General features: G+C 44.3%; 1 protein-coding gene across 3 annotated transcripts in view; it reads right to left on the bottom strand.

The window, feature by feature from the left end:
• Positions 1-14,197, bottom strand: part of fam184ab (family with sequence similarity 184 member Ab) — a 37,289-nt gene extending 23,092 nt beyond the window's left edge. For 2 of the 3 annotated variants that reach the window (XM_061704755.1, XM_061704757.1), the window contains exons 1-8: positions 13,547-14,197; positions 3,891-4,010; positions 3,176-3,334; positions 2,742-2,981; positions 2,597-2,680; positions 1,645-1,896; positions 1,332-1,467; positions 949-1,130 (exon numbers count right to left, since the gene is read on the bottom strand). In XM_061704755.1, the coding sequence (XP_061560739.1) occupies positions 949-1,130; positions 1,332-1,467; positions 1,645-1,896; positions 2,597-2,680; positions 2,742-2,981; positions 3,176-3,334; positions 3,891-4,010; positions 13,547-13,723 (1,350 nt within the window). In that variant the 5' untranslated portion in view covers positions 13,724-14,197. Of the gene's footprint in view, positions 1-948; positions 1,131-1,331; positions 1,468-1,644; positions 1,897-2,596; positions 2,681-2,741; positions 2,982-3,175; positions 3,335-3,890; positions 4,011-5,408; positions 7,278-13,546 lie in introns of those variants that run through there. The other variant, XM_061704756.1, reaches the window with a different exon arrangement.
• Between the last annotated feature and the right edge of the window lie 539 nt (positions 14,198-14,736).

Here is a 14,736-nt window from a genome sequence, read left to right as displayed (position 1 = left end):
CCAAAAGCGTTGGCAGCCCAAGCCTTGCAACTCATTTCTGTTGATTTGAGGCCTCTCAGAGGACAACGCGGCGCCAAATGTCAGCGCCGAAGGGACGACAAAGGCAACGTGAAGCCGCCACACTTGACATTTCGCATCGGGGACGTGCCGCCGGCTGGTCCTGCGACCTTTTCAAAAGATCTGTTTTTTTTCTCAAGACCGGCAATTACACTTATTGACACTCTGTCACTGCCGCCTCGGACCATCTAAACCTTTTTGTTTGATTATTAAAACGCGACTTTAACCATTGGCTGGAGGCCGATTTATTAATCGTCGCCATGAATTCGACTGGATGTGTCGTGACAATTTTATTTATTTTTTTGCTGCTCCTGAAGTGACGTGGACTGCTTGCGGGAACACAGCTGCCAACAAAGACGTACATGGCACCTCGAGTCCAAACGTTTGCTATGCAAAGCTTCAGATACGTAAATCAACAACTGACGACAACGTATCCTGGAATAGCAATCGGGTCCCGCGTGACTGCCGGTCGTCAACTGCGGACTTTAAATCTCATCTTGATGACTTTGACGTCATGGCGGTGACTTTAACTGTCGTCATGACAACTTTGAATAACGTCTGTGCTTTTTTTTTTTTTTTTTTTTAACATTCTGATTGTATTAAAGAAAATCTTTAAAAGTTTTTGTTAAACCCAAGAAATTCTTGAATAAGAGAGGATAAACTGTCAATGAATCTTTTCTGGGTCAGTTCCCCCGAAAGAAAGAAAAAACAAAATGAATAAAGAGAAATAATTGAAAATTAATTGGAAAAAAAATGAAAGAAAATTGGGGGGGAAAAAAAACTGCAAAGATGTGAAACCGCGTGTGCTGAAGCGCGAGCATGCGGGGGTCGACTGTATAGCAAAAAAAAAAAAAAACTGACTGTACCATGAGCGCGGGGCAGAGGCCGTACCTTCTGCAAGGACTGCAGCTGCTGCTTGTGCCTGTCGTCCAGCGCTCGGCTCTGGCCGTGCAGCGCCTCTCGCTCCTCCTCCAGCCTCAGCACCTTGTCCTTCAGACGGCTGCGCTCGTTGTCCAGGTCGCGCACGGCCGCCTCCTGAGTCATCTGGGTGGCCTGCAGGCTGCTGATCTGACCTGAGAACAGTTCACACGATGTCACACTTTAGCGCCGCTTGCACTTACAACACGGCCGCAAACGCAGAGGTACATTTCGCTGGCGTCGGGCCGAAACCTCTAATGTCCAAATTCGGTCGATTTGACATATTTTTTGATTGATATTTTTGCTACCGGTCAGTCGGCACGCGGGTACGGTACTTTGGGATGCGCGCGGCTTACTGGCTTTGAGGAGGATCTCGGTGGCCTGCTGCTGAACTCGATCCCGGGCCGCCTCCAGCTCGCACTCGGCCTCCTTTTGACGGATCTCCACGATCTCGGAATTCTGCGTCACCTCGTCCAGCTGCTTGCTCAGCTCCTGAGGAACCCAAAACACACAAATTGCAATTCATACAGCCTGACTCGGTGCTGGAGGAAAACACACACACACGCACGCACGCAATTTTGAGTTACTCATATCCCAACGCACCGCTGTATACAGTCTTTGTTTCTCATGAGTCAGCACTGAAGGATCGCGGGTACTGGCGCTACTGACCTTGACGGCGTTCTCGGAGGCGGCGAGCGAGGCCTGCAGCTTGTGCGAGCGTTCGCGGTGCTCGCGGGCCTCGTCGGTGACGCGGGCCAGCTCGGTCCGGAGCTTGCCCAGAGTCTTCTGCAGCGCCGCCTCCTGCGTCTGGAACTCGCGGCGCAGCTCGGCCTCGGTGCGCTTCCACGCCAGGAGGTTGTCGGCCGTCAGCTGCTGCGTTCGCTTCATGGCCTCCAGTTCCCGCTCGTAGAAGGCCTGAGCCTGAACAACACCAAAGACAATGGAGACAATCGTCCGATGAGATTTTGCTGTGTTAAAAAAATATATATATCTATCAAAATGTAAATTCAATCAAAAATGGAGAAATATTTGTTAAATAAAAACAATATAGCATTTATTGGCTGTTGAAGAATAAAAAATTTTAAAGTAGAAAAAAATCTAATTCTCTTCATAAAACAAAATGTTGTATATGTAAATTCAATACAAATATATTTAAAGGATTATTAAAAAAGAATTTTTACTTATTGGCTGTTATAAAAAATACTATTTTTTTTCAAATTTAAAATAAAGTAAAAAGACCAATAATACACTGTTTGTTTTGTTTAAAACGAAAATACAATAAAATAAAAGTAAATGTTATGGAATTCTATTGAAAAAAACCATTTAGATTTATTGGGCTCTAGTTTCGCAATTAAACAACAAGCACATATAATAAATACAACAAAAAAAGTCAAATCTAAAAATACGAAAACTAGATTTGCATATATGATATGAATGATATCTGTGCTTATGCACTGCCAAAAGCTGTGATGTCAAAGCAGCAGCTTTAATTTGGGTGCGATCCAAACTTCAAATCAAGTTGCCCTTTGAACTTAGGCGCCGTAAAGCTGTCTGATCGCGACTGTCGTAAGACACGTTGGCGCCTCGGCGGAGGTCTCGGACGCGCCGCAGCGGCCGGTACCTTGCCGAGTTTGGCCTCATACTCGTCCACCAGTTTCTTCTTGTCCTGTTTGAGTTCTTCCACTCGCTCCGCCAGAGAATCCACCTGAAAGAAACAGAACAGGCTCAGCTTCCAAGTTCTCCCCATTTGCATTTTTGCCGTGTACCTCGGCTTTGTGCAGCTGGCCCAGCTTCTCCTGGTCTTTGCTGTAGTTGGCGTTGTGACTCTGGTGGCTGCGGAGGAGCTCCTGGACCTCCTGCCGATGCTGGCCCTTCAGCTCCTCTAGCGCCACCTTCTTCTCCTGCTCGGACTGCGCCTGCGTCTGGCCGAAGGTGCGCAGCTTCTCCTCGAACGAGCGCCGCATCTCCTCCACCTCGCGCGACATGGACACCACCCGTTGCGTGTGCTAATAATGGCGGAAGACGGGTCTAAGTTCGGTTCAGGTCAAAAGTCTAAATTGGACCACTTTTAAACCACCTTTAAAAACAAGTATGATCACGATTCCCTCATCCTCTACCCAATATGGTTCCTGGGCTCCAGGTTGCCCATGAAACGAGAAGAAGAGTCAGACAGGAAATGCCGTCGCCGATGATGCAATACCTGCGCCTCGGTGCACAGCTGCAGGTCCTCCACCCGCTGCCGGTAGTTGTCAAACTCGGCCAGCGCTTGCCTCTTCATCCTCTCGTGCAGCTCCATGGACTCCTCCAGGGACTGGATGCGTCTCTTCAGGTCCATCTCGTCGCTGATCTTGCTCTTGTACTGCGGGGGCGACGGGGGAGATTAAAAAAAAATAAAAAATAAAAAAATGTCGTTCAACAACATATGGCACCCTTCAGCGTGAATATTTCCACTGTAACTAAACAGCTGGTGGCCTGTTGGCGATGCAGTGAAGGCGTTACGCAGTTTAGCAGCAACCGGCTGGCCTAAGTGGGCAGCCAAAGGGAAGGAAACAAAAAGCAAACCCATCCATTGACCGACCTATTGTGTTCGTATCAATAAACTTGGTTGCGTAGGCCTACGTCTACAAGATATAAATGCATCTTACAATTTATTCTCGCTGTTTTCTGCCTCGATGGGCGGCCGTGCGGACGGAAGGAGGAATGAAACCCATTCACTGGTCAACCTAACATGTTGTTTGTATCAATAAGACTTCGTTGTGGAGGGATGCGTCTTGAAGCAACGCATGCGTAACGCACGGAATAAACGGGCAGCCGTAAAGACGGAAACTGGAAGTCAGTAATGATCTTCGGATGAACTCGGGCGCATATTTGGTTGTTTTTGGGTGCGTGAATGGAAGTGAAAGGCGTTGACGCACCTGTAAAATCTTCTCTCTGGTCTCGGAGAGGATTTGCTGCACCTCCTCCTCGTGAGCCTCCTTCAGGGTGGCGATGGCCGCTTCGTGCTCGTCGTTCTTGGTGTTGAGCGCGTAGATCACCTGCGCAAGCACCGCCAGAGAAAATCCTTTAGAACGCTGAAACATGTACGATTGCTGTTGGAGTGGATTCCCAAAAAATGATAATACACAAAATGTATCGCAACGATCAAGTATTTTTTTTTCTAAATCAGCAAGAAAAATATTTGTTGTGTTTATTTTAGATGAAAAAAAAAGTTTCACTTTTAGATAAACTGGTGAAACAGATACAAAAAAACAACAAAAAGATGGATTAGTGGCGACACAGTGAAGTACATATTTTGCTGTCCAAAATTCAAATGTTTTTTGTTGGATAAAAATAAATCAGCATTTTTGTTTCGATACTGTGGTGAAACAAATACAATTGTTGTTGGGGTTTTTTTTGGGGATTAAAAAAAACTTGCAAGAGTTAGAGATGATAGATTTGTAACATACTATATATATATCCAATATCAAAATGTTGTTTTTTTTTTTAGATTAATTTTTTTTTTTTTTTTCAAATTGGGGGGAAGAAACATTTTTGTTGTTTTTTTATATGTAAATCTAACCCAAAAAATAATAATAATGAAGAATATTTTCGACCCATTTATGAAATAATTGTTGTTTTTCTGGGCTGAACTAAATGCGTTTTTAGGCCGCCCTTAAAAATAACGGCGGCATCACTTTGACCGGTCAGTCCGGCCCAGAACTAACACCGGGCCGGCGAGAACGCCGAATGTGAGACCGTGAGAAAGGAAGCCAAGCGTGAGTGTGTGGCGAAAATCAATTCAATAATTCAGCACTCAGAATACAAAGAGGAGTTCGCAGTTCTGTTTGTATGCGTTGCTGCTCCGTGCGTGTTAAGGTAGCAGTTTATGATGATGACCCTGCAGGCGATGCTAATTTCCAGGAGCCCACCTATTGAGTTTTGCATTTTATGTTAGCATTAAGCTAGAGGACTATACAACGTTTAACTTTTTTGTTTTATGAGGCAGTTTTACAGTAAACGTCAACTCAAACAAAACAAAACAAAAATGGAGTTTCACTGTCTTGTGTTTTGGTGGGTTTGTTGACTCGAAGGTCTGTTTGTCAGCAGGTTGATGTAGACTAAAAAAGAGTCACAAAATTAGGGTCGGGCAAATGATTTCATTCAAGACGATGTTTTTTTTTTAACCGAGATTTTTTGTTTTATTTTTTAGCAGCTTCCGCAGTTCCAACTGCGACCCCGCTGACATGCGCCGCTTGTGCACAATGGAAGTGGAAGGAAATTGGGCAGAATTTGTTTTGCTGATGACGTTGCGTCCAATTACAGTATTGGTTGCAAAAACAGTGATTTATCCATTTGTTTTAGTTCTGTAGAAGTTTATGTTTTTGTAATTTTTCTTTCCTGTGCTACGCGATTGTTCCCGAGACGAATTTGCGACCGTTGAGCTCGGTGATCACTTTTGAATCCGCTTGCAGCGCCGACTAATCAGGGAGGCGGACGCGGGTGGGATGTCTCCGCACGGATGCACTCGGGAGCGGCGTGGGAGTAAGACGAAAAAGAACAATCCAAAGAAGAAGCCTTGGCGCAAGATGTGTGCTTGACTTTCTAATTTCATGCCACTGCTAGCTTCCACACACACACACACACACACACACAATTAGCTGGGCTAATGCAGACATCAGGATGCTTTCACTTGACTTGTAACAATATAACCACTGTGCTGTGGAGTAATTTACGCTATAGTCTTTTCCTGCTGCGCAATCGTTAAATTACAATAATGCGGATGAAACGATGTGTGACTATTTCGCCGACCGGATGCGGTGGTAAGCTGCCCCGCTTGGCCCCGATGGACTCACAAAGGAATGAAGACGCAACAAACTAACAAATGACCGGACCAACAAACTACCAAACAAAAGAATACAAAAAAAATCCAAGCAACAAATAAACAAAACAAAACAAAACCAAAAAAATCAACTGACCCGCAAACGGACGACCCAAACAAACCAACCAATTAACTAATTTTCAAACAAATGACCCAACCAACTAGTAAACTCAATGAAAGGACAAACCTACCAGCAAAATGAACCACAGGACAAAGAAAGAAACCAACCAGCAAACATTTGAACCAAAGAAGAAACCAACAAAAAAAGAACTAAAAACCCGACGGGAAAAAAAAGTGCCAAAGAACAAAACCAACAAAAGATGTGGCTAATGAGCAAACAAAGGAATTACCAATCCAACGAACAAATAATCAAAATTCTAACGGCACTTCAAACACGGTTTTAGTGGTCGAACCGTTACACTGCGCAAGTCATCACGTTTTCTGATGAAGGTACGTACAATACAGCTTGAAGACTTTGCTTAACGCTAAAAGATGACCAGAAAAACTTTGACCGCAGCTACCTCGGCCAACCTGTTTGGGTTCTTGCTCAGCTCAGGTCATGAACTCGTTAAGAACGTGATCAAACTTGAGGATACTTCAAAGGTTTTGTTCATTCTTCTTTACATTCTTTAGTCTGGATCTTCCAAAGCCGACAAAAGTCCACCTGGAACATTTGGACCGCTCTCTGCCTGCAGAGGCTCGGAATATTTTTAGAGCTGAGTGGGAAGACGGTAATTACCTGCAGCACAGACAGGTAAGGTGGGGGAGCGAGGGATGGAAAATACTTTCTCTTTGACACACACACACACACACACACATATGTATCCGACCGGCGGGTTTCCAAGGCAACTGGACACAGTCGCCTGCGTGAGGAGGGAAGTGCTCGATGGAGCGGACGTCAGACGAAGCCGAAGCGACGGCGTACGTGACGGAGAACACGTTGGGCGGCGAGCGATCGGGCGGCTACATCGGCGGCACGGAATCGGTGGAGATTGTACAGCAAAGTAATATGGATACAATGAGCTGATGAGCCGACAGAGAAAACAACAAATCAACTGACAGAGCAAAGAAAAATGGACCCAACTCATCAAAAACTACCGAACCAAAGCGCAAACCACTGAATGAACCAATGAACTCGCCAGCTGAACAAACAAACTGACGCGTGACCCAAAGAAACAATGACTGAAGCTACCACAGAACTAACCAACCATCAAACTAAAGAACCAAAGAACAAACAACTGACTGAACAAGTGAAAGAACCAATGAGCCAAACAAAGAACAAACCAACCAGCAAACTATGATACTACTGCTACAAGCTCACTAATGAACCTAAAAATCATCAAAATAAAAAGTTCATTTGATCAAGCAACCAAAGGATGAACCAACAAACGATCCAATCAACAAACAAACATACACAATCATTAGAAAAACTAGGAATCGTTTTGCTAACTGCTGAACAAGCGAGCGAGAAATACGGTGGCCCCGAAGGCTCAAAATGACATTGGTTGTGTTGGGCCTTTTTGCGTACGGTTCCATGCAGTTCGCTCTTAATCTGCTTTTCCAATAATGTAGCGCATCGTGTCTTTTGTCCCTTTCGGACCACCGTACACTCCCAAATCAAAATGTGGATGTGACATCATTTTGCTGTCTTAATACATAGCCAGTGCTCACGCAAATGAGTTCAAGATATTAATGAGGTGGAAATGATCAAGTTTAACGTTAGTGCTGCTTGACTCTTTCTTTTCTCAGGATGACGAATGACTCTTACTAAAAACAAAAAGGTCTTGTTGTGTTTTTTTTTTTTTGGTCTTAGAGTATGCCGGAATGCAGTTAAAGATGTTCACGTGCTTTTTTATTTTCCTTTTTCCGCCCGAGCGGCTGCTTCTGCGCTTTGCAAAATCAGGTCACATGAGTCACCGGCGGCGTGCCGCTCAAAACTAGAACTCTCTAATCCACCCTCGGCCTGACGGCGCGACGTCACCGCCCGCCTGCAACGCTATTATTTGTGTACAGGCGGCGGTCACGTGATTAGGTGCACCCGTGACGACAGACGACGCAAGAAATTCCGGCTTTTACGCGGATACGCGAATGGCGTTCTGGGAAAGGCGCGGGTGATCAACTCTTTCACGGGCAAAAGTGTGGGAGGATATGCAAACTCCACACCGTGGAAGGCCCGAGAGTCGGACCCAGAACTTCGACTGTGAGGCAGACGTGGCGACCACTAGGGCACCGTGTCGCCCTCTGCGTAACATGTGGCTGACACTTGACTTACGCAAAAAAAAAACCGCACTTGTCACATCGTACGGCAAAATATCGGACGCGGTCGTGAGCAGGCGGCATGAATGGGATGACGAGGAGGAAGCGCGCGCAGACACACACAAACAAACACTGACTTGCATTAGCGCCGCCATCAGTTTACATTGGCACTGTTGACGCCCGCAGCCCGCGCGTTTTGTCTGTCAGCATATGCTGCATTTCATCGGTTGAGAGAAACCTGCTGCACTCTGAGAGCCGGTTCAGGTGGGTTCGCCACACCTGAGCGGAAGAACCTTTTTGGGGGGAGGAGGACAGTTTTCCTGTAATTAAGAGCATGTTCACCAGATACAGCCGCTTAGCATATTAGCGTTGTGTTCGGTCTCCGCGTTTGTTATCTTTTGTGAGCGTTTGTCTCCCAGCAAGTAGGACACTTTTTTTTTTCTTCTTTTTTTCTTTCCAGGGCGTTCGTCGTCATGGAAACTGCAGGGCTCTTTTGTTGTCGCACATTCGACTTTGATGGACTCGTTAGCACGGGGCGGTGCCAATAAAGCGGATAAAGACTGAAATGATGCCTAATTTGGGCTAAAGGCAAGGCCGGTTAAACCGGTGCGCTAAAATGCTGCCCGAATATGCTAAGCTCGACGCTAAATTCAACAGCTAAGCGACGTCCACGCCAATAAAGTGACACGTGAGCGCTCGATACATACTCACTCCACTTTCTTGACTAAACTGATGAGAAAATGCTAAGCTACGTGATAAAGCCAACACTCTTGACAAGCAAAATGCTATGAAAATGATAAACTGTATGCTAATTTCTACTGTTACAACACTGAACTAAGCTATGTAAAGCTTTCGATACGTGTTAAATACAGCATTCTTAATTAAACTGACAAACTACAGCCTACATGAAAATGCTAAGGTATGTGCTAAATCAAATGTTGTTGAGGTGACTGACAAACTAAATGCAATGACGATGCTATGATATGTGCTATCTTCAACTGCTAAGCTAAAAACACAACATTAAACTGCAATGTAGAGCTCTCTATGCACACTAAATCCAGCATTTTTGATTGAACTGATGCGCTAAATGCTATGTAAAAATGCTAAGCTACATGCTAAATTCAACTGCAAAGTGACGCACACATTAAATTGCTAGCTAAAGCTCTTGATGATTGCTAAATCCAACATTCTTGATGAAACTGACGAGCTACAGGCTACATGAAAATGCTAACCTATGCGCTAAATCAAATTCTCGATGTAACTGACAAGCAAAATGCTATGAAAATCTTAAAGTACATGCTAACTTCAACAGCTAAACTACGCTATTTAAAGCTCTCTATGCACACTAAATCCAAAATTTTTGATTAAAATGACACGCTACAGGTTACATAAAAAGGCTCAACTATGTGCTAAATCCAGCATTTTTGAGGTAACCGACTAGTTAATGCTATGAAAATGCTAGGCTATGTGCAAAATCCATCATTCTTGATTCTTGATGTAACAAACTTTTATGTAAAGGTCTCTGTACATGCGAAATCAAACATTCTTAATGTAACTGACGAGCTTAATGCTATGAGAAAATGCTAGGCTACATGCTAAAAGCAATCGAACGCAAAGAGGCGACCGTGCATGGCGCGCAGAAGCGGTCGATTGCGTTTTGAACGCCAAGAAGAAATGCTGAGTCATGCTCTGCCACCATTTTATAGTGACATCCATCGCGCGGTGGGCGCAAAGCTCCGCTGACAGAACGTCAATGTCTCCTCTTCCATAATCTTTGCGTCTGCTGACATACACAAGTATACCTTGACGGCGTCTCCATGGCAACTAGTAAGGCGTGATCTGTCTTTGCGCTCTGATGGGCTGATTGCTAGTTGGCCAATGAGAAGAAAGAGAAGCACCTTCCCAAAGCCGAGGAAACCTGCCAGACAAATCATTCTTTGCCATTGTGCGCGTGTGTGTGTGTGCATACAGCGGAGGTATCTTAATGAAATCTGACAATTGTAACAACGAGCGCACAGGGGCATCCTTCCTGCAGAGGTTAATAAACTACATGCACACAAATCTCTTCTGGCTTTTCATTCTCCCGGAACGGCGTTTGCCGAGATGAGAAAGCCGAAGCCACGTTAGCGCCTCTGGGCGGCTGTGATGTCACTTCCTGTTCTAGGTATGGGATGGAAGGTATAAAAGAAAATGTGTCGGGGAAAAAATTAAACGTATCGAAATAAATAAATAAATCTAACAAAATAATGTCATTTTTTTATTTTTATGACTAACTTGATAATAATTAACAGATGATTTCATGAAATAAAAATGTCAAATGTATATGCAACATTGTTTATTTTACTAACATTTGTTATTTTATTCTTTTTTTTTTTTTTTTAAACTAATTCAAACAAGTATTTCATCAAATGAATAGACATTTATTAAATGTCTATACAATTTGAAGGGTGGGGGTGTAACAATTCAACAAAATAGCAATTGTGTGTGTAAAACGTAAACTTATTTTACTGAGGGAAAAAAATCTAATTACCTTCTCCGATTTTAACATAATTTATTTATACTTGAATGAGTAAAAAAAAAAAAATTTTTAAATCAAATGTATATGTACAGTAAAATTTAGTTTTGCTAATATTTGCTATTTTATTTATAATGCATAAATAAATAATTACAGAGACTCACTTGGATAAAAGGGAGCCGGGTGGCTGCGTGCAAACCACAAAGTGGACAGCTCCTTGAATATATGATCAATTTCCCACATCACCGATCCGTTCATCTGCAAGCCTGGCGCCGTTTATCGTCTTTTGCATTCACTCGACAAACCGCATCGATGTCAACCTCGGTCAAACCGGGGCACAGACTCATTTTGAAATGTTACCCTGGGGTCAAAAAAGTTTATTTTGATGGAAGGGAACCTTTAAATTCTATTTTATTATGTTTTAATACATTTTCATGCAATACGGTATTAAAAACACGTAACCCCCCCAAAAACGCAGTGTTTATTGGCTGAAATTCACAAGTCAAGGTACCATTATATTTCTACTTCCATTGCTTCCAAACCCCAACAAACGAGGAATGTTTTGCTTCCACCTTATTTGCTTAGCGTTACTTTTTACTTTCATACTTGAAGTCACATTTTAAAAGCAAGCCATAAAAATGTAAACGCCACCTGGCAGTCTCTGCTGTACCTAATTAAATGTCCTGTGCCTCCAGGAGGAAGTGTGTGTGTGTGTGTGTGTGTGTGTGTGTGTGTTTGTGCGCGCAAGATGCTGGCAGACCTCCGGTTTGTGGCGATAATGACACACTCAAACCCTCCACGAGTTCCAACCTGCTCAGGAACGTGTCATTTTTATTATTATTGTTTTTTATAAATCCCAGACCTCCCCCAAGGCAAGGCTGGAAGTTCCGGAATGCCCTTGAAAGGCCGACGAGAGTCAGTACGCAGAGCCGTAAAGCGCTGCGCTGCTTATTGTAAAGCATTATATAAGCTAAAAGCACTCGCACTTACTTGGCTGTGTGCATAAATAGTTCATCGCAATGTGCATATAAAGCATTACAAATTCAGCATAACGCTGCAAACATAAGCAAAGGATAAAGTGCATCTAATATCGAGCAAATATGAGCACCTGTACGAGTAGATATTCTTTTAACACGTACATACTGTTCATTTTCCAAGTACACAAAGATAATTGACACACATTATAATTGCATGGGGGGGGGGGGGGGGGGGTGAACATTATTTCGTTTAAACCTCCCATAAATATTGAATAAGTGGGGATATACCGCCAATGGGCATTTTGGGGGTTGAATACAAATAAGAACAATAGAAAAAAATATACCCCAAAAAAAATAAAAAATTGAAAAGTGACTCTGCGGATGCCGAACCGCAAGTGTGGGGGGGTCCACTGTATCCTTTGTCTGCATCAAATTACGAACTACAGATCTTTTCGGAAAGGATTCACAGGCTGTGTGACTATGAGGAAATCGGACCACATTTTAGGACCAATTTATACTCGAGAAATTCACACGCAGGCCGCGTGATTTGCAGCAAACGGTTTGAAGCGGCACGTTTATGGAATTGGACTTCGAAGTTTGAAGCTGCAGTGTCAAACTGACGACGTCACCGCTTCAAGATGTTCAATGCCGCTCCCACAACTAAACAGAAAGAGATTTACATATTGTGTATTTAAAAGAAAGAAGAAGAAAAAAAACTAACTAAACATACACTTTGACTTAAAGTCCACTAGCTTAATGCTAACGGTGGCGGTGTTATAACATTTTACGGAACGGATATTTGAACGCAAACGGTGTAGCAACACGTGCACAGATAACAAAATAATATTTACAAGCATTCATTCTTTATCCTCTGCGAAATACGACAAATATTACTGCAGCTTACTGAGGACTTCACAGTAGTTGAGTGAAACTCTTCTTCGTTTGTCTGCATGAGTGCATTTATACTGCCACCCAGTGGCCAATTTATGCACACCAGAAGGCGCCGTACTACAATAATGTTAATAATAGCCATCCATTTCCGTACCGCTTTATCCTCACGCGGGTCGCGGGCGTGCTGGAGCCTATCCGAGCTAACTTCGGGAGAGAGGCGGGGTACGCCCTGAGCCGGTCGCCAGCCAATCGCAGGGCACATAGAAACAAACAACCACTCGCACTCACATTCACACTGAAGAGCAATTTAGAGACTTCAATTAAGTTTTTGGGATGTGGGAGGAAACCGGAGTGCCCGGAGAAGAGCCACCCAGGCACGGGGAGAACTTGCAAACTCAACACAGGCGGGGCCGGGGATTGAACCCCGGTCCCCAGAACTGTGTGGCGGATGTGCTAACCGGTCGACCACCGTGCCGCCTCAACATGCACATTTAAAAACCAAAAGAAAAAAGAATGTGAGCAGACAGCACGTGCCTCGCTGATGGGTGCAGCATCCCGACAAAACGCGTTCAGCTCTCTGGAGCAACACGATGCCATCGCCAAACTTTCATCAAGAATCGCCGAATTTAAGACTTGTCAGCCCCCTTGGCGTTAATGTACGCTCTTGTTGTGCCCGTTGACGACGGCGGTAGCAACATGCGAGGCTGCTCTCAAATTCGGCGTGCATTTAAAACAACGTATCGAATGCAAGGCTGTTAGAAATCTCACGAGCAAGTTGCTCAGACCTGACGTTCTCTCGCGTTTGAAACCCACAGTTCAGCCACAGGCGCACTGGAAACACCACATTTTCATCTCTGCAAATCTGAGCTCGGATCAACGCCGAGTGAATGAGAGGACTGCGCAAAGTCGAGGGAAATTAGAATAATAGCGGTATCTTCACGAAATCTCCAACGCTGAGGGTGCAAACGTAATATATGCGCATTTCCTAACGGGGTCTGGGAGCGAGAGTTGAAAGCAGCGGTTGCGTCGCTTCTCGGGGATGCAAAAAGGCCCCCAAACATCTGCGCCCCTTACCTTGGTCAGCTGGGCGATCTTCTTGCTCATCTTCAGGTGCAGGTCTTGGGTGTACTCCATGGCCAGGCCGGACTGGAAGGAGGACGAGGACGTGGACGACGACGACGAGGAAGACGAAGTGTATTTCCCCTGACCGGCAGGGCAGTAATACTGCTGCCAACCCGACCCAGTCGCCATCTTCACGATGATGCTTCAGCTGCTTGATGGAGATGGGAGCTTTAATCATTCAAAAAAGAAAATATCATTTTTACTGGAACCTAACAACAAAAAATAAATATGACGCAGCAAGCTGTTAAAAAAGTGTCCCATTTTGCTTCGGGTCCGGACGACAGAACATGTTTCAAAAAAAAATTGGGAAAAAGTGACGTGCAGAATTTCAAGCTCCGGAGATGTTAGCGGCACGCATCGTGAACGAGGCCGCCGTCAGCGCTCCGAGGTGCGGGTACGGCCAGCTTCACCTGCTGCTGACGTGCAGCGGAAGTCGGAGCTGCCGTCTGGCTCCCCCCCCGCTCGGTCACCTTGGGAGCCCGAATGAGGAGCAGTCGCACCGGATTGCTCCCTCCTCGGTGCTCCGCGGTTACATGGAGGTGCGTGCGCGTGCGTGCGTGAGACCGGACGCGATCGGCGAGCGTGTACGACGGACGCGGCGGCAGACACCCCCCCCCCCCGCCCCCCCACGAGCCCCAGCCTCTGCCTCTGCTGCTGCTGCGATCCTGTTGCCATGGATCGCCTCAACAGTGCGTGCTGCCTTCACGGGCCGTGGGAACGGCGGCGACGCATTCATGTCCAGTCAGAGAAATGAAGTTAATTTGTGAATGAAGGAAAGTGAATCTCATGCCCATGCCCAAACTATGAAAGAGAGTCTTATTAAGTCCTGTTTTTGAAAATGATTAATTATTTGAATTATTTGCCTGTATTTATTTGATATTTCTCTTATTTTAAATAAAATATTAAATGTATTATTCGTTTTCAAATTAACTTTTTTATTTCCATTTTCCATTACAATTTGAGATGACTTCAAATGTATTTTATGTTTTTATTTTTAGATTTTTGTACTTTTTAAAAATAAAATACTAAATGCACAATTAATCTTCAAATTAATTCTTCAAATTCTCATTTTTATTTCCATTAAAAATATATTTAATTGTATTCATTACAATTTCAGGGTATTATTATTATTATTATTAATA

Source organism: Phycodurus eques, chromosome 18 (assembly GCF_024500275.1).
Source record: "Phycodurus eques isolate BA_2022a chromosome 18, UOR_Pequ_1.1, whole genome shotgun sequence".
NCBI lineage: Eukaryota > Metazoa > Chordata > Actinopteri > Syngnathiformes > Syngnathidae > Phycodurus > Phycodurus eques.
This window is presented reverse-complemented; position numbering and strand designations above follow the sequence as displayed.